The sequence below is a fragment of the Daktulosphaira vitifoliae genome, unplaced genomic scaffold (assembly GCF_025091365.1).
Source record: "Daktulosphaira vitifoliae isolate Bord-2020 unplaced genomic scaffold, ASM2509136v1 Scaffold_4, whole genome shotgun sequence".
In the NCBI taxonomy this organism is placed as follows: Eukaryota; Metazoa; Arthropoda; class Insecta; order Hemiptera; family Phylloxeridae; genus Daktulosphaira; species Daktulosphaira vitifoliae.
Window position 1 is genome coordinate 40385474 of NW_026099575.1, and position 21827 is coordinate 40407300.

Genomic DNA, 21827 nt, shown 5'->3' on the forward strand with positions numbered 1-21827 from the left:
CAGTGAAAACCTCAGCGACCACCGGTACATTGTGTACGAGGCTTACTGCTCCTCGTTGCGCTGTGCTACAGTGTCGGTGTGATCGGGCTCTACGGGGCTACGTATAAACAAATAAAACTTAAATTAATGATTGTAAATTGTTTAAATATCTAAAATATCTTTCTTCGACTTAAAGCAATAAATCGCCAAAAATAAAATATCTTTACGTTGTGCCTCTTACTAATAGAATGCTTTGATTCACTTCGTAATAATAGCGTACCGTTTAGATTAATTAAAAATTGTGATAATAATTTCTAAGCTAAATAGAATTTAATTGTGTAAGTATATACTCAAAACATTAGAAATTTAAGAGAAAATATAAAAACCATAGATTGCAAAACGCTAACTGAAAGATTTGACAACATTCTGTTATAAACAAATTGGTATCTAACAGAAATTGTAATAGTTTTCACTGTTTCAATGGATACAAAAGCATTTATTACACAATTATTTTGATTTTATTTGTAAACTGAATAATTATTAAAATTAGTGTATATTAAAGGAAAACATAATTTGATGTTATTGCGCCTTTCATATAGTCATGTGTATAAAAATGTCAGCATATATGAAATTTTGATGATTTTTTTGTTCATCATAGTCAACTTAAAGTTATTAGAAAAATTTGTTAATTAAAAACTGTTATTTTTGCCTCTCAATTTTTGAATTTTTAAATATGCTTTTATTAATACAAGTTTTAATAGCGAATTTATAAAATAGCTTACAAAACTTGCCCTGCCTTTTGCAAATATTGAGTCTAAGTTTTAATTACTGAACAATGACTGTCAATTTTTTGTATGTTTTCCTTAATTCTTTTTGAGTTAGAAAAAAATGTTCAAATCATTTAGATTCAATAAATATCAAGAATCACATCACTGTAGTCTCCCCTAGTGAGAAAACATTTCTTATTCATGTTAATATTATTTTACTACATGGTTTTTTGTGGCTGCGATTTATTTTTCCAACCCTCACTTGACCTACTTTTTTCAACGGCACGTCAAATGATTACAAATTTTTAGGTTCGATAGTGGAGATGGTCATTATCTCCACTCTCGATCCTAAAATTTGGCTCTCTCTTACAATGATTTGTAAGAGAGTCTTTGCTATCGACCTGACATAACCTCTTCATGGCTAGGGAAACAATTAATATTTCATATGATGTTTAAATTCTATGCATTTTATTTTAGTGTATTTAAAATATGTCATGAATAGACAATGCGTTTAATTTGAAATAATTATAATATTATTAAAAAATAATTACCGAGTGGCGCAATATTCAATAATTTTATGTGAATAAGTAATAAACAGTAGTTTAACGTTTTATAATCTATTAATTATATTAAATCTGGATAACTTTTATTCAAAACGATAAGGCTGTATGTATCAAAATTAAAAAAAATACATAAAAAACAATTTAATAAATATGTTTTATTGAACTACATTACAACACCAAAACATTCATGTACATATAAATTAGATATTGGAACATACAAAACTGAAAAATTTTGAATGTTGTTTTTTTTATGTTATAAGTAATTAGAGTGTACAATTAAAAAATATGTAATAAAATTAAATTCTCATTGTGTTAGATTCAAAAAGAAAAACTTATTATCATTATTGACAAAAATGAATAGTATTTTACGTACACATTACAATTAAGGTAAAATATAATATGGAATTATCAAATTAAAGTTTTATGTCAAATATCAAAAACATAATATCTTTGAACTACACTTTAAATGCCATTTTTAAATGTTCTACCGTTTATCCCATATGAATAATATTAATAACAAAAAAAAAATTAAAATATTAACTGATTGTTGAGTCTGAAACAATATTCATTTAATCATATTAATGGCATAGTGGTAATAATAATAAATGAGATAAAAATTATAATGACTAGAGATAATTATCCCTTCACACATAATAAAACAAGCATGATAAATTACAATGTTTGATATGCTGAGGGTATTTTATTATTGTTTATATATAAGGACTAAAAAATAAATAGTAAAAATATTTTATAAATAATAAAAATTGAGATTGCGAGGAGATTCTATAACCTTGTAATTTCTGATTGTTGATAGTTTGTCTGATGGTGCGAATGTCTGCGGCAATCCGTCTGACTAGCTTTGTCATTACGGTAGTTGAGGAAATATTTTCCAGAAGAACATTCATCGTCAAGGTATTCGTAACTACCCGTAATCGGATACTGTGGGGGCAGTGTCAGTAGCGCTTCTGTTGATTTCGTCGAATGTTTGATACGGTTGTGGTTATGATTATGATGATGATGATGTTTGCCATGACCTTTGACATTTTTCAATTGAAGGTACACAGTATGCTGATGATGTTGATGTGCTGCGGCATTTATCTGATCCCGATCTAGGAAGTCGAAACCAAACCCATAACCTCCAAATGCCTTAGTCGTTAAGTTGTCCCACGATTTGACAGGCTTCACTCCGTTTTCGCGCCTGTATGTTGATGAGGATTGGGATTTTATTGAGTGTTGTCGTGAACTAGTTGGCGTGCAAGACGGTTGCAACGGATCTTCGTCCCAATAAAGCGTGTCGGTGCTCAGAGATGTCGTATAAGTAGCTCGACTGTTCTCAGTCAAACTGTTTTGATGTTTGGAGCATATGCGTTCATCAGAAGCGTAACGATCATTGATCAGGTTTGTAAAATCATTATACCGATTATCAGAGACTAGGTGCTCTTCATCGTGTTTTCTTGCTGAAGAGTGACGTCGCTTTTCGTGACCTTTTCGACAGTAGGAACTCTCCGATTTGCATTCTAATAAAACAAAATAAATAGTTTTATAAAAAATGTGTCTTTTTTTATATATTTTAAAATATTAACAAAAATTAGTAGACAATTTTGTAAAACGAAGAAAATTTAACACATAATACTTTAAAAATCAAGCCATGCGAGTCTTAAAAGTTCTTGCAATTAAGATCCCAACACATTTTATAACTTATAATTAAGGCATCAACAATAAGAGCTGTGGTTGAAGTTTAAAATAAAAATAAAAGTTGAAGATTTTTATAAACATAATTATTTTATTAATTTTTCCGGCAAAGCTGTGTATGTTATCATTGTTATTTAAAACATTGTACATAGATTAAGTATAAAACTAAAAATTTTATGTTAATTATAATCGTTTTCAATAATACTTATCTTAATTGTAAGGCATTTCAAATAAAATAATACTTTATAGTGTCATGGTCGATTATAAAAAGAACTTTTATTTAATTGAGTTAATTGTGAGATGATCCAATCATAAACTAAAATTTAGTTTTTAAAAAAAATCACTGATTAATTATCAAAATAGAAATATTTGTTGAATATATTTTTTATTCCGTTATCACAATAAAACAATTATTTTAGAATCACTTCCACGTATGTATTTTTATATTGTTTACTCAAAAATATGGTATCTGCAAATAATTTTCAGTTTTATGATTTTCAATATTTGGACTGATGTAATTTGATACCAAAAAAAAAAATTATCCAAAATTTTTCACATCATTTTTTGATATACGTTTACTATAAACTTAATCTGATCCTGAAATATGACCAAACATCTAAAAATAAACATCACCTGATGTTTATTTGCTAGAAATTATTCGTTGCTTGCCAACACTTGCAGACAATTTTAAAAATATTGTTTAAAGATACTTGAATGACGTTATTATTTTATGAATCCAAAGTTTACGAGTGAATATTTTTAAGTTTACCAATATTTCATGCTTAATACTATTTTTCTAATAAAATATTGGCATAAATAATAAACACATATTGTGTATTTTGTAAAAGAAATGCATGCAATTGATTGTCCCACTTGAAGTGCTGAAGAAAATGATGAAAACAAACAAAAAAAAAGAAAAATAATAAATTAATATTTTTCTAAGTTAAAAATAAAGTAGAAACTTTATAGTTGACACTTTATTTGGCAAAAGGGCACCAAAAATAAAATATCATTACAAGCAATCTTTTTGTACATTAAGTAAATAACAAATTAAAAGTGTATCATTTTTATATAGTCTACCAGTCTTTGAAATAAAATAATATAAAATAGCAAAGAATTTTTAAACAAAGATAAATAGACATCTAAAAAAGCGAAACCAGCAAGTCTGTTTAGGCTTGCCTGGGCTTTTGTCGCGACTATGAGACGATTTGCGCCTTCTTCTGTGTTTTCTAGTTGGAACACATTGAGATCCCGGACAGCAAGCTTCTCCTTCCCCAGCTAGATCATACTCCTCTAAGCTGACATTGTCCTGCTGCTGCTGGTATATATTTTGCCGATTGTGACGGACGCTGGAACTACCACCAGTGCGTATACAACCCCATCTTGGACAAGTGTCGCCTACACCGGAAAGCATCATCATAGGAAAACAATAAAACTCCACCACACGCGCCAAAAAGCACCAAAAAAGAAATAGTGGATTTTTTTAAAGGAGACGTTTAAAAGAAAGTTAAGTAAGTTAGTGTTCGATTAGTTTGCTTTGAGAACTATGATTTTAGTAAGAAATTACAACAAAACTACATATATTTTACCTTGAGACGAAGCACGTTGAGAAGCCCTGTTGGTAAAATTGTATTTGCAATTACTATTATGTTGTTGTGACCTATTCGGCAAGTCGGATGATGTACTACACCTTCGATTCAACTCTACCACATAGTGAGACCGCCTCATTTGCATAGGTTGATCTGAAGGGTTCCAGTTTTCCTGATGTTCATAATTTTTGACATTTTTACAATTCGAATGATTACTGTAATATACATATGATTAACTGTAACTGAATGTACGTCTTTCAGTTTCAAATGATGCTTAAAAATATTTAACTTACGAATATTTTTATCAATGAAAATATAATAATAATTATTATTTATTTATTTTAAATTTTCGTAATAATTAACTTAGCAATAAAAAATATTAATTTAATGTTTTTGTGACTTAATTATTTTTTGTATCCTTAGTTTATGTTTCATGACTAAATTAATAAAAAAATTATTTCACTATAATGTTTATAATTGAGGAGACTCAATAACCTCTTATCTTTGATTAAAGGTAAATTAATAATTTTAACCGCATCGTGTTTTATATTAAGCATAAGGTTATGTATAACTTTTAGACATTAGTATGGTATTTATTATATTACTATTAGCATAAGTTTACCTGTGCCAACCGACATAATTTGAACCACTACTAATAATGGCAGTGGCTGGTTGGTGTAGGTAATAGGAACGTCCATGTTGATCAACAAAATGTTGTGGTCGATAGGCCAATACAAAATTTGGTTTAGGTACATAAATCGGTTGAGGTTTAGCTATGTTTTCAGTCGATAATGTTGGTCTAGGTATAGAACTATCACCTGTAACATATTTGATGGTTAGGAAAAGTTTAAAAATAATTTCATTTCAGTAAAATATTTGTAGCATTTTTGTAAAAATAATAACACATATAGATAAAAACAAGAAACGGCCGTTGGGGGTTGATAGTGTATGAGAAATCATATTAAAAAAATAAATACATTACTGGATTATATACCGTGACTTAAAGTACAATACCAATGATAACATCTGTACCTCAGAAATAGCCTAACGTAAGTTATTTTCAGTCAATTTTTCATAAATGCATAGACGGAAAAATTTAATTTCTTTAAAAAGTTTTAGAAATTAAAACAAAAGTTCACATGATAATATTGTTGGTCTATATTATAAAGCTACATGGTTTATATACCATTAGTGTATTTCTTAGATAAGTTCAGTAGAGTTAAATTTTATTAGGGTAAATTTAAGTTAGAACTTTATCTCTTAAAACTGATAAAATATGGACATAGTCATTGTAACAAAATTCTGTCGATAGAGATCAAACTTTAATTAAATAAAATTTAAATAAAAAAACATTGATTTCGCATAAAAAAAAGAAGTCTTAAAATCATAATTTTAATATAGTCTAGATATGAGGTACAGATATGGTATAACTTAGGAAAATATGATACACAGTCATCAATTAATTAAAAATAAAAATTATTATTAAATCATCAGTTTAACTTATTTTATTGTATTTAAATATTATTACACCAATATGATTAAATTAATAAACGTCATAAATTTGCTAAAAATCAGTAATTTTATAAAATAACTTTTGGAAAAATAGTTCATAATGAATATCATTATTGTTTATGATGATTATTACCATTTTCAGTCAATACATTTTTTTGATCATTAGAATTTTTTGAAGATTTTTTTCTAGCCGGTAAACTATGAGTTTTCCATTTTCCTTCCATTAACTCTCTTTCTTTGATCTCTACTTTTTCTAACTCTTCGACTTTTGCTAGGAGAGTCCTTTGTAGTTGGATATACCTCATATGCAAGTCGACCTATGTAGTATAAACACATGAAATACGACAACTTAAATACGTACTATATATTATAATTATACCTTGCGAACACAGTCTTCAAATAATACGACCATTCGCATCCTAGTATCACAGTTTTTTATAAAATTCACAAGGGTCTTATGATCGGATTTTTCCATGTCGATGCCGTTTATTGATAGGATCACGTCTCCTAAAGTAAACAATTGCAATTAAAAGTACAATCAAAATCTAATCAAATAACTGATCTTACCTTCTCTCATGCCGGCCCTATATGCCGGACCGTCATAATCAACGTGATCCACATACGTAATCATTTCGATTTCCTGTTCCTTTTTGTAGTGAATACCGTAACTCTACAAAAATAAATAATGAGCACACACAAATATCTAATAAAATATAGGGAGAAACTATAATTATGTCTAATTTTTTTATTGGACAACTATAATAAAACATGTCAATATTTTCCATAATATAAGAAATAAATATTATACAGTAGCCAACAGCCCTTACTTCCGAGGTTTTATTAATAAATAATAAAAAAAAAACCATCTCCAACAGACACTATGTATTAAGTACAAGCAGGGGCGTATTTACATATTATCTGTGTGTAGGTATTTAAAAAATTACCACCATTCATATTAACTGGAGTGGTCGTCGCCATTCTTTTGTATTGATATTAAAAAAATCATCTCTAATATGTAATTACTATAATTATTAAAATAGGACGCCGCCCCTTTAAATTTATCACTGTAAGAACGTGACTGCACTGTGTATATGTAAATACGCCTCTAAGTATAAAGCTTAAAAAGAGGGATGCAAGGTGACTCATTAGTTGTCAAAAATAATTTTTCAAATAATTTTTTCTTAGTTATAAAAAATTACCTGAAGCATGAATCCAAAACTGCCATTTTTTTTTTCGACAATTATGGTTCGTCTTCGTCTGTCTTCTTCTGGTTTTGTAACTGTCACATGGTCACATTTCACACGATCGAGTATTTGATTCTATAACATAATTCATAACATTAGAACAAAGGTATCTTATATGAAAGAAAGTATTGCAATTTTAAGATGAAAATTTATCTTAATTTTTTACGGTTGTCGTATATTTTTATTTATATTCAACTCACTGAACTTATACACAGTATATTTTTACAATAAGTATCTATTTAAGTATAATTTTATACTCAATAATAAAATACGTTTTCGTTTACTTCAATTCATAAACAAAAACATTTATTTTCAATTGAATATGTTAAATATTTTTATCTTTATATCGCCGCCGTCATAAAATATGTAACCAAGTGATTATATAATAATTTTTTTAAATTTTTTAACAGTAATTTAAGGTCAAAAAACTTTTTTAAATGATTTAATATTTTTGGTTTCAATGCAATTTAACTGTTGAACAATATAGAATTACTATTTTTAAAACTTTATTCATAAGACTTTGAAATTTTTAAAGTATTTTAAAATTGTATAATGTCAATAGGTTACTTTTGACACGATGACGATAAATTAATGGTCAAATTCCACTCTTCTGAATCTATTAGAACGACTACACATGATGAAATTACCACAGATAAAATTGGTGAATAATTAATAGGACTAATGAAATACTATTCTATTTTAGAATTTCACTAATACGTAAAAAAATATTCATTGATTGACATGTCGACATAGTTTATATAACTGTACATAAATAATTAGTAGAAATGACAAATCAATATATTTTGGATAAGCAGGTCATAACTCGTTATTATTTTTGTAATAGGAGATGACCGATAACAAAATGCTTAGGGGCACATACGAATACCTACTAACAAAAGTTATACTTTTATATCTAACTGCATACTGCTTAATAAACCTTAAAAAGTATTAACTGTTATTTGTACGCAATGAATAAACTCTAATATTTATAGAAATATTTATAATACGAATGTAAATAAATACCATTTATCATAAATATTAATATTTGTAATTAATGCTATAAACTCATAATTTGTTTACTAAAGATTATTGATTTCTACAACGCCTTGGGTCGCGAGTTCTAATCCTGTACTGTGACTCTTTTTTCACAATTTATGTATTTTGTTGGCTTAGCCTTGAGTATATGACTGCCCGTCCTCATATACTCAAATAACACCCCTGTCTGTAAGACCATTTATTTTGAAAAAATAACAATTTTCAAATTTTCCCCTTTACTTACACTATAAGAGGTTTGTACCAAATTTAAAATTTTTAATTATACAGAAAGTATCTTACAATTTTGACGAGGAGTCAGTCAGCAATAAATCCTTGAAAATAATGAAAAATTTTAAATATAACCATTTTATAATTGCTCAAAATTAAGGGCTAAATTTTATACTATATATATTAAAAAGTTAGTTTTTGACTAAAATACTACAAGACTACTAAATACTAAGGCGTCTATAGGTGCCCAGTGTCAATCATTCCGTAGTGACAACACTGAATATATAAAACTCAAAAATGTGTAAATATTTTATCGGAAAATTTTAAATATTAATTAGAAAAATATTTAAGCACCTGAATGAGATTCAGGCGATTCAGGATATTTTAATGTTATACATACTAAAAAAGGCGATGAGAGAATGATGTTTTGTATTTGAATTAAATACATGTACATATTTAGTTCACAATGTTCATTAGTCAAAATATTTATTACAACCATTACCTCTCATTTATAAATTAATTAAGTAATTAAAGAGATGGTTAAATTATTATAAAATATTATTCCTTCAATTTCATTGTATTTTTCATTTTTACTACATCGTCAATAATTTTAATAAGAAAATGGAACTTGCACATGAAAACATTTTTGCTAAAAAGAGAAATAACTTAACGTCAATTAAATGTTGATAGTATAAAATATTATTACAAAACACTTATTATCATTTCAAATTTAATACCCAAAGCATGCAAACAATACAATATTAATGAACCTATTGAATAATACATTTTACTGAAGATGTGCGCAACAAACAATATTGTGACGCGAGCATTTTCTACTGGACAATGATTTTTGTAATTATTAGTAACATTTCAATCTTATTAGAATTATACAAGTGGTTATAAATTAAAGTCCTGATTAATATGAATAAATTCGTTTTACATAACATTTTTTACTTAATTGTGTGAAAAATATGCAATTCTTAAAAAACTTTTCATTGTATGAAATATATAAAAGTATAAATACGCAAAAATTTCAAACAAACAAAATTAAAATTTTTAAGCAAAGACATAAAATAATACAGTATTCTTTTAAATTAGTGTTCGTACGATGAACGAATGTTATTTTGAAGTATAATACAACAAAAGTATTGATTAAAATTAAAAACTAAATACATAAATTTAACAGTTTTTTGAGTTGTATTATCATAAATATTACTATTTATGAGAGTCGGTATAAGTAATCAAATGAATATTTAATTCGAATTGTATGTTCCCACGTTTTTATTTTATTAAAAAACATTACACTTTGGACTTTGTAATGACAGGAAGTGGTGTTACGGCATCTAATATGTATATCCAAATAAGTGAAACCTATTTTTTTTGTTTTAACACTAATATTTGTTTAATGCTCTCATTAATCCAATGTTAATATTATATGAAAATATCTTTTTCGATTGATAAATACTGAAGTAATCAGTGCTTTCTAACCTCGTAATACGAAATGAATTTTTATTAGTTAAAAAAATGCTTCCAAAACATTTTTGTATATACATTTAATTTTAACCTCTAATCTTGAAGAAAATTCGACGATCATATATTTTAAAAAATGGCTTATTTGATTTAATTAATGTGTATATAATTATAAAAAAATAAAATAGCCAAAAAGTTAACTATGACGTGCACTGTATGTTACATTTTTATAACATTGTGAACGTTCTATTTATTGACACGTACCTCTCTACCGTATTTTACATAATATTATACTCCTTACATACTAATTACATCACTGACTTAGTATATGTAACATATAATTCAGTTCCTGTTAATAGTCATGTGGTGTATACCAAAAATCTAAACTGGTTTATAATTATTAAATGAATTATAAAAAATAAAACTAGTTTTCATTTTTCAGATCATATGGTTAGTATATTCAATTAAAATGTAGGGTAACTTATCGAGTTACTGAACACCCCCCAATAAGTGAGAACCATTGATATTCTAGAAATTTTAATTCTCAAGCATCAAAGTTGCGTAATGTTCTTAATTTGCGATGAATAAATTAAATTAAAAAATTAAAAACACGTATGGTGACATTTAAATATGTCATGAGCAATCAAATTTACGTTGATTATAAGGTTTTCTCAGATGTTTCAACATAAACTAAATCCAGTATGTTTCTTTTGTTTGATTTCGCTAAAAGTACTAAATTTTAAAAGTAGATGAAAATTTTAATTTTAAATCTAGATAGTAGAAGTTAATTTATAATAATAAATCTAAAAAATTCAATAAATTATTAATTATCCGATAACTAGACAAATTTTCTATAAACTAAACATTTTAGAGTATTATAACCATTTTTAGTAAATAAGTTTTGGTTAATAAAATTGTTGAGGATTTTTTGATTCTGAATGATGTTTATTGAATAAGATCTATCCTTACTTATAAAGAAATAATAAAAAGTATTTTCTATACAAAAAACTTCCAATTACCTTCGCTCACTTATTAAGTTCTTCGAACAAAACCTAACAATAATTAATACTTATTAGTAAAATTTTCTGATACATTATCTTATAAGTTTTTATATAAGAAAAATTATTTCAGAATTACAAATAGCTTCTAAAATATATTTTTTTTAACGATTGTAACTAGTGCATAATCTGATTTAATTAGAATACTATAAGACTTTCTAAATAATTATATATGTTTATATCTTGAATTTAAGTTAAAATGACTTATCAATCATATTGCATCAACTCATAAATACTAGTTAAACAAACAAAAGCATAAATTATTTTTTGCGTAGTTGTTATTAAAATAAATACGTTAAAAAGAAATTAATCTAATAAATTATATCACTTGTATACATATAAAAACAGTCATGTTTTTTTAAGTATACTACATTAATAATTTTTAAAAAGTATGCGTTAAAATTTGTATAGAAAATAATAATAAGTTGCTAACTAATAATTGAATTTTAAAAGACATCAATAATATTTAAATGTGTTAAAGCTTTCTCTTAGATTGTTGAATTATTTAGAATATATACAGATATACCTATGTCATCTTCAGACCTGTTAACTCTGCAACAAGTTTTAACACAAAATTGAAGACATAGATATATTTGTAAATATTCTAAATAATCAACAAGATTACTAATTATTTATGGATTAATACATCTTTTGTTCATACTAGAATACTATAAAACAATTTTAAAAACGTTTTAAACATAATCGCAAAATTTTTATCCTGCAAATGATATTTATTTATCATATAAGTTAAATATGTTATACAATAGTAAGTCTTCCGTAGTTTTCTCGCTAAAATATAGGCAAACTCTACCATTTTAGGTAAGTCTTTATTACAGAAAACATAAACAAGTACGAAAAAAGTACAAATATAAAAAAAAGTTGTAATTTTGACAAGTTTAATTTAAAGATTATCATTATTTATTGATTTAGTTAAGGTTTTGAGTAGATGTTGAAAGTTTAATATTCGCTTTCATAATATTAAATTTATAGTGATAAATTTTTTATAATCGTGTTTATATATCTTATATATTGCTACTAAACATGTTACTTATCTTTAAAATGTAAAAAATTTAAATAATTATATTTTGAAATGATTACTATTTTTCAGCCGTTTCTTTTTGCATGTTAATATATGTAAATATTCTATTTTAATTTATAAATAACATAAAAAGTAATATAATTGCGTGTATTATTAATTTCATTTGAGAATTTTTACGATAAACAGAAACATTATTAGAAAAACTTTTAAGTATAATACAGAAATGATAAAATATATATACATTAATTTAACTAACCACTTGATTACAATTTAAAAAGTTTCAATTTATGAGAAATCTAATCAATTAACAGTTGATTAACTGCGTTTACACTTGAATTAATGAACCATAAAAAGTCAGTAAAAACTCATAAATTATTATTTAATTGAGTAATGACATAGTTTTAATTATGAAAGTTCCATAACTTTTCATATCAGTGGACAAGTATAAACAAAATGATTTTTAAAAGAAAAAATCAGGATACTTTGTTGACGATCATGAATCATAAAGGGTGTGCGTGAGAAAAATATACGCAACAATTGAATAGAGAAAAACATCTTTGGGCATGACAGGAGGTCGACAGTTAAATCATAATGCATTTCACACATTAAATAATAATCTAGGCACTATAATATTACATTATAAAAATAATATTATTATAATATTCATACATCATAGGACAAACGATTGTTTTAGTTTCAATAGGTGTGAATTCTTTTTAAGGAAAAAAGTGATTTTGCGTTTTGTACGGTTACATAATAAAACAAATTAGTTAATACAATTTTCTATGTCCGACCAGCAGCTGACATGGCATGCGGAGGTGCGTGACTGTAATGGTCTTTGACGAGAATAGACTTATCACAATACATGCATATTAGGTAGAACTAATTATTTTCACTATAATTTCTGTTTGAATTACACGTTAACACTATTTCCAAATCATATCGAAAGAGTTTACAAAATCTTAATATAACGATAAGTGTGGGCTACTTCATTCAAAGCTACTCTTTTTGTTCATTAAGGTTATCGCAGAGTAATAGAAATACGACATTATTACGTAGAGTGGATGACGATAACTTTGTACACAAAATATATGAGTAATATCTAACGGGTGTGAGCGAAACAATGTATAATAATTGTTAATATGTTGAAAAGAGAGCTAAAGAGAATTAAAAATAGATTTAAATTGTAACGGTGTATACAGAGGTTATTTATTTTCGTAAAATTTCACTCATTAGGTATATTAAAAGCACTGCCTTAGAAGATAAGCTCGGTGTACTCCTCGCACACTGTTACAAGATTTCCGCTTATCAAGACGAAAACGTTTCAGAAGTTGTCCGCAAAAGCACTTTTTTAGGGGAATTTGAGGTTAAAAAAGTCTATTTTCTCAAGAACGAAGTTCTTATCACTCAAAGCCATAATATAGAGCTAATTTGCTTTATATTATGGACTTTAAAAGCTATTATATAATAGCTCTAAGTACAAATTATTATAAATAATAATATACAATTATTATTATGGCTAACTAAAATTAAAACTTGATCTTTTATTGTAGTTTTTCAAAGTTAATACTTGCTTCAGTGCAAAAAATGATTAAAAGTAGGTTAATAAATATTTAGGAGTAAAATAGTATGTTTTAATAAATTATTTACCTTAAAAATTTAGCTATATAGTAAAATGCAATTACACTAATACCCTTATTTATCTATTTTTAAATTCGCCTGAGTAGTCTACATACTTAGCAGTTAAACGTATAAAACAAAGAACTTTGAAATTGGTTTTTGCGTTAATCGTTAAACAATAATATTAAATACTGTCGCAAACAAACAACGTCTTTTTTAAACTAAAATTTATAACTAAAGATACTAAAGCAATATTATAGTTTTGTGTTTTCTATAATAGTTGCACCACGAAACCAATTAATATTATTTTAATTTATTTTAATATAATATTAATTTTAAATTATTAGTTGTGATAATGTACCTAAAAACTAACATTTATTTTAACTATTTAATTTGAATAACATCAGCTTAATAGAAAATACAAGTTATCAAAAGAAATAACACCGAAATTAAAAAAAAAATTTCTTAGAACTATACAACTTATATTTAAATAATCATTTTGTACTCGGTTAGTTTTTATTTTGCTGGTTATATAGTTCGTTTGTCAATATTTGTAAATGACAAATTTAAAAATTTATTATTAGTTTAAAATAATATTAACATTTTTTTAAAGATAAGGATTCACAAAGACGTCACTAGTTTAAACAATTGATTTCTAATAACAAAAGAAAAACTTTTTTTATACCCTTTAATATAATAGACGTTAATTTGTGTTGCGTAAGTGTTTAAACAACATATCGTTGTTATCTTTTGACACAGATGATACTGTTATTGTACAATATATTTTAATGATATGAAATGTAAAGGATTCACACTATTTATTTTTGCGATGACATATCAACGGTACCGTAATTAAGTGTTAACAAACTTATCGAATCCAGACTTCAATAGTATTTGGTGTGGCGCCAAAAAAGTCTAAAATTAAACACTCGCCCTTGTAAATTATGCAAAATATAATCAGAAAATGTGTATACTGTACAATTTATGGAATGCAGTTTGTTTGTGATGATACTAGTGATATATTCTATATACTGTGTAAACATTTTTCAGATCTGAATGGATTAGCAGAGACCAGGTGCCATACGAGAGAAAGTGTATGGTTTCTTTTATATGGGCTACTAATTTCCATAACTTTATTACTGTGTAGTAATTACAAATAATATTCATAAGCCTAAGATATTTAAAAGTAATAAGAATTCATGATGAGTTTATGTTGTTGAGACTTTAATAACTATCAAATTTTAAAATTAATAAAATAATTTGAAATTTAATGAAACAAAATAATTATTATTTTCAAAAAAACATTTAAGAAAATCATGTTATTGAAAATTTAATAGATTAAAAAACGAACGAAAACGAATAAGTGTGTTACTATGTTCGTTTTCATGAAAGGTATGCTCTTCATGTATCAATTTAAATAATTTTGCATGGTCATTCCTAGTCGGTGATGATTTACTTTTCAGCTATAACTGTAATCAATTAACAATCGTTAAATATTATGTTCGATAAAACTTAATTCATTTATAATTGCTCCAATAACATAAAATCAGTAAACGTACGTTTACCACGACCTTGAAAAATTTTCGTCGTATTAGTTTAAAAATACCGTGTAACCGAATGAAGGTTGATGATTAGAATCAAAAGGGTTACAATCACAGCACGATTACCATTCCAACGAGTAGAATATTGTTACAAGGTGATTTATCCTCATCAATATTCTTTAAGGAAGTTTTACTAGTAATCCTTCTATGCATACTTTGTCGGCAAAAAAATAACGAGCTTAATTCTTGATCAATTAAACTATATTTTAATCGATTCATTAAACTTAATTAAATAACTTTAATTGCGTTACCTTAACGTTTGGTGGCGTTCTATGCAATAGCATAGAACGCCGCCTTAAAAATATACATTGAAAAAATTTAAGTAGCCGATGTGGTATTTCATAAAACAAACTTCTCTATTGGTTAATAAATGATTTATAATACAACTATTATTTAACACGCCTTAAAATAATAAAAAGTTCAAGATGCTGCAATTTATATTTTAAACTTCAACAGTACAATAGAAGTATTAGCTCAAACTGAGACTGATGACAAAGATTGACGGGTATCTGTAAAAAGTAATGAACAGAATGTTTGATGAATCTTGTAACCTACTTTGTACATTGGCCTCAAGAAACGCTATTAGTTTTATTGATACCAGTAATATTTATAGATATATTTTATTGTTATGAAACTATGACTATGATTGACAAGACGACAGTAAGAATAATACAGCAATTAACATTAAGCATAAATTATTAAGGTTACATTTTGTATGTACTTCCAAAAGACAGTATGTCGAGATTTTAAAATTGACCAACAAGAAAAATATCCAATATATAAAAATACTCTACTTATTAGGCATTAATTAGTATTGATAAAGTAATATTTTTTATTTATCACAAAATTAAATTGTCAAAATTAGGTAATTACATTTAAAATAATAGGTCAACGAAATTTTATTTTGCAGTTCCCATAACAATTATTTATCGTAAACATAATCGTTTATTCACATGACCTTAATTACATACCTTCTCACATAACATAGTAACTATCCGGTAAAACATGTAAAAAGTATAATTAAAATATCATTTTTTAAAAATATAATAATATTTAAAATAATAAAGAGGCATATAGCTCCTGCCAATCAAAAATAAAAAAATTGATTTTAAAAATAAAACAGTTTATTTAAATAATAAAAATAAGCGTTTATTCAGAATTATGTAGGGGAAAAAATGAATAATAATTAGATAAATGATTAAATAATATTTTGAGCTTAATAATTGTTGAAATTTGCTTAGATTACAGTTTATTTTATTCAAAGAACTTATTGTAAAGAATGTTAATCAAAAGCAATCATTTTTAGGTATGTTATCAAATTTAGCATGTTAAATAGTCTAAATTATTTTAAATTAAGCATAAATTGTTTAATAATAATTTACAGTAATAAAAAAACTTAACAAATGATATAAGAAGCTATCCAGTGACGATTATAACTGTCTTTATAGAATGGGGCGGAAATAATCAAAAAAAGGTCTAATATATCTAAATTTAAAATTTATAACATAACCGCTGCTAGTAATATCAATTATATTTTTATTATCATGATTTTCAGGAATATATTTACGTATTTTCTGCGTGTTTGTATTTAAAATTTTTCTTCATTTTAAAGGAGGAATCCTTTAAAGTGTGTATTTAATAATGGAAACCTTCCACTCAGAACTTATTTTTTTATAAAGTTATTAAAAAAAAATTCTAAAACGTAATTTAGAAAAATTACGCTTTAGCACATGCCTATATTATATATATGTAAATAATAAGAATTTTAAAATAAACTTCCGTTTACTATAGTAAAGGAAATTCATCCTGACTTATTATGACTGTACGAAAATTAAATTTATAAACAGATTTTTAATAAATAGCTTATTTTTAACGGGTCCATTTCGATATGGTTCTAAATTAATACATAAAGAAATCGTGTCAAATTACATTATAAACAGTTATATGTTTACTCATTTACAATCAACATAACACATTAACCTAAAAAATTTGGATACTACCAATGAGTTGAATGTATTAATGACAAATTTTTTATTTACTTATTCGAATATACGAGTATCGAATAAAAATCAATGTTGGAACTCTGTGATGATACGTGATATGCGTGTTAATTATTGTCATTTGTTTTTAAGAAAGAAAGTACACCTACTTTTTTGTACTATTAAAATATATTTGAAGATAACAAAATTCAATTCATTTTGTAGCATATATGTATTGTAAATATTATTTTTGTAGTAATAGTGCATTGTTATTATACAGAGTGTTCAGTAAGTCAGGAAACGGATTTCTATTGTTCTCATTGTTTGTAACAATGAGAACAATAGAAACCCGTTTCCTGACTTACTGAACACCCTGTATAAAATATACAAAAATCTGTTGAAAGCTAAGTTTGTCAAAACAAAAAATGATTTTACTTATGATGGTCACGTAAAATAAGTCATTGAGAATTTAAATTTACAGAAATTAACTATACTAAAAACAAATTTTTTTTTTTAATAAATAAAATGCATGTTTGTGACTTTCCTTATACGTGAACATAATAACTTAAAAATGTCCATACTTAAAAATAAAACTTGAAATTTATTATTGTCACATAATGTAATATGAAAATGCTCATATTTTCATTTCACGCATTTATAAAATTGCATTAATCATTGATATAATAAATTAATTAATAAAACTACTAATGAAATCTGCTAGAAATTTCTTCTTTGGTACACCAGTAATAACTATTCAAAATAAAACTTATATTGCTACTTATACCACATAATAATAAAATAAAAAAATTGTTCAGAATCGACAAGAAAATTATCATAATCATATATAAAGAACTACGTGTCATCACATAAACTATAATTTTAAAGGGAATATTTCTCAATCTGATACAAAGTACAAAACTTTAAGAAGAATTAGGCATTTGATAAAAATAGAATCTCATTTTCCAAAAAAAAAAAATTTAGTTATATCGTATAGAGTATCAACCAATTGTAACTCTCATTAAGTTTTACAATTTTTACTGTTAACAGCTTTACGTATTAAAATTGAACAGTAATTAATGAAGAATTTCATAGTATATAGCAATTTAAAGTGACCAATTTTATTATAATTTATTTAAAAAATTATAATTATAGTTCAACAAACCGAAAATACTATTTAATCGTGAAAAATTATCTTTTACAAGATAAATCATTAAAAAAAACTGCTTATCAAAAAATGTTTATGGGCATACAATATAATACCGATTTGTTTCATGAGAACAGAGTAACAATGCAGAATATTGTGACTTTGATGTTACTAAAATCAAATAATAAATGTCAACAAATGAGTTCAATACTGTGATAGAGAACTAACACTTTCGGAGTAGGAAAGTCTTGTTTTGTATAATATAATTAATTTGTGGTGGATAACAAATTATGGTCAATCCATAAGTATACGAGTAACTAGTTAATATATAATAAAAATATTAATTACTCCAAAAACACAAGTGAGTACAATACGATATATTAACACAAATACAGTGTGATTCATCATGTTTTTTGTACTTAGGTGGGAGGAAAAGAACGAATGTATACTTAAATAAATAATTTATAAATTGAAAAAAACATGTACCTTAATAAAACAATAGTTGTCAATATTATTTTTAATTTTCGATTAAATAATCTACTAATTATAAGTATAGTACATTAATTGCCTTCCTAAACTTATTAGTATTCTATTGTTACTATAATTAATAATTCTTATTTAATAACTAAAACAAAACTTAATATGCGTATTAAACATTTTCTATTTCAAAAAAACACATAAAAATGTTTAAAATTCATGCTGTTTACATGTGAAAAGCTGTTTTTAGCAATATTATTTAACTAGATTTTAAACTGCCTAAAAAATTGACATCTATTGTAGAAGCAGTTTATATTCGTGGTTAAATATGTTTAAAGTTGAAACGCAGTAAATAACACGACATTAATAATGTCATGTTATTTTTATCTGCATTTTATGGAGATAAGAAATTTTATCTAGTTTATCATTCAAATAACAATTTTCAGTGGTTTTAAAATTCTTGTAGAAATAATAATAGAATGATAACAATACAAAACATAAAACAAATATAATTTTATAAACTACTCCCTAACTAGAATTTTTAAATAAATATTTTGTCGAAAATGTGTCTAAAAATAATAATATAAAAAAAAAATTGTTGATTTTATGTTAATACAATGTATGGTTCTCCGGTCCAAAGACTCGTGGACATAACATCATAGTAACGGTGGCAGTGAAGAAGTGAATAATTGACTTTTTAAAAGCCATCTCAGATAGCAGATAGCCTATCTGGACCTACCCCATACAAAATTTCTAATTTCTCTACTGTATTAATAATATATTTGTTGATTTTATCTTTTTCAGTGTAGTTAAAAAAAAGATTATTCATTGTTTTATGCAATTTAATTAAATAGTTTTCAAATTAAAATATAAACTTTAATGAAAGTCAGTTCGAGGTAACCAATTTGTTTTATCATTTTTTGACATATTATTTTTTGTTTTAGATCATGAATAATGAAAAATAAATTGTGAACTTGACATTTTTTGCTACATTTGACGTACGTTTCTACACGTTGAGCTACAAATCACAACAAACGCTATAACGATGACGACCTTGAATAATTTTTATAATCTAACATTAAATTTCAAATGAATATTTTTCAACGGTCAAAAAATAATAGTAAAACACTGTAGACGCAATTTGTTGGGAGTGTCCATGAATTAATTATTTTTTCTACCGAAAAACATATGTTAGATTATTCTAATTAATTATTGGAAAAGACGAGCTGACTTGGTTCATGCGACAGTACATTTATACAATATTTTTTAGAAGTTGTGCGACAATTGTAAATTTTAGTTTTTAAGTTTAACAAGTTACGTTTTTCTGACAAACATAACAAGCGGTTAAAACAATCCATAATTAAGATTCATGTTTATTATACTCTTAGTAAACTATACGTCACAGGCTTTTTACTTGTACATATAAAACATATTAATAATAACTTAGTTGTATTGTTTCCATTATTCATCTTTCAGTTTGCATGGGTGTGTGTATATTTTCATTTCAACAACTGTTTAATTAAAATTATAATTAAACATAGTTACATTTGACAAAACCATGGTCATTATAGTATAATTACTATTTTAGATGTGCTTCTATGATACTATCAATGAAAAGTAAATAATACATGTTGCACATCCAATAATATTAAATTAGAAATATACTGTTGATAATTTTTAAAAAATTTGTTGGGCACTAGGAAGGTCACATTTAAAACAATTAAATTTTTTAATAGCAAGACTAAGCAAAATTAACAAGAATATTAATAGTAAGATGCATGAATGAAATTATTTTTTTAATAGTTAACCTAAATAATTATTACAGTCATATAGATTCAATAGTTTAAAAGTAGGTAAAGACATATTATTTAAAACCATTTGAAAAAACAAGTAAGTTCGAAAACTCAATTTAAAACGATATTAATACCTTTTATATATTTGTAATATCATGCAGTGAATAATTAATAATTTTTATCTTATACCTTTCCGAATAATAAGTATATAATTTAAAGTAGTATACATATAAGTCACAACTGTCTGCGACATGACGATGAGTCATAACGACGACCTCTCACAATCAGCTACCCTTCGTTTAATGTTTCAATGCACCCCATGATTCATATGTATGTTAAACCATTAGAATATTAGATATACAATAAAAATATAACAAACAAAATAATATCATATTTTTAAAAGATATAAACTGTCTGATACTTTAAATTTGGTTGATAAAATTATTTTACTAACTCAAGTAATGCCTATTTATTTAAAACTTTGTTGATATTTAGTAATATTTAAACAGTCATTTTTTATTTTAGTGATCGTTATTTGTAGATGAACACCCAAATTTTCTTAATCTGCAAATTTCATTAAAAATGAAATGAATCTTCAAAAATATAATAGAAATTTCTCTATATTATTCATATATTTTGAAACTTTTTGAAACTAAAACTATTAAGTACTTGTCTTTTTTTTCGTTATATATACAGTTATCAAATTAAATAATATTATGAGCTGTCCATAGATTCAAATTTTATTACTTTTTTTAAATTTTTTATATTATTAAATTTTAAATAGCCATTTTTCAATCTCTTTTACAAAAAAATTTGATGTGTTGATGACAATTTTAGGATAAGTACATATTAATTACAAGAATTTGAATTCCTAAAGTGGGTTATCCAAAAGTTTTATCTACCCGTTAAATTTTTAAAAGAAAAATAATTATTTTAAAATTTTGAAAATATAAATTTTTTTATTATTCAAAACAAATACTAAAAAATAAAATTTTAACGAAGTCTAATAATGCATAAACTTTAAAAAAAAAAAAAAA

General features: G+C 25.3%; 1 protein-coding gene across 2 annotated transcripts in view; it reads right to left on the reverse strand.

The window, feature by feature from the left end:
- Positions 1-1607: 1607 nt before the first annotated feature.
- Positions 1608-21827, reverse strand: part of LOC126906298 (uncharacterized) — a 22751-nt gene continuing 2531 nt past the window's right edge. Inside the window, exons 2-9 of one of the 2 annotated variants that reach the window (XM_050686825.1) lie at positions 7302-7421; positions 6670-6772; positions 6482-6609; positions 6236-6419; positions 5213-5408; positions 4591-4805; positions 4181-4399; positions 1608-2826 (exon numbers count right to left, since the gene is read on the reverse strand). In XM_050686825.1, coding sequence (XP_050542782.1) covers positions 2093-2826; positions 4181-4399; positions 4591-4805; positions 5213-5408; positions 6236-6419; positions 6482-6609; positions 6670-6772; positions 7302-7421 — 1899 coding nt within the window. In that variant the 3' untranslated portion in view covers positions 1608-2092. The remainder of the gene's footprint in view (positions 2827-4180; positions 4400-4590; positions 4806-5212; positions 5409-6235; positions 6420-6481; positions 6610-6669; positions 6773-7301; positions 7422-21827) is intronic. The other variant, XM_050686826.1, reaches the window with a different exon arrangement.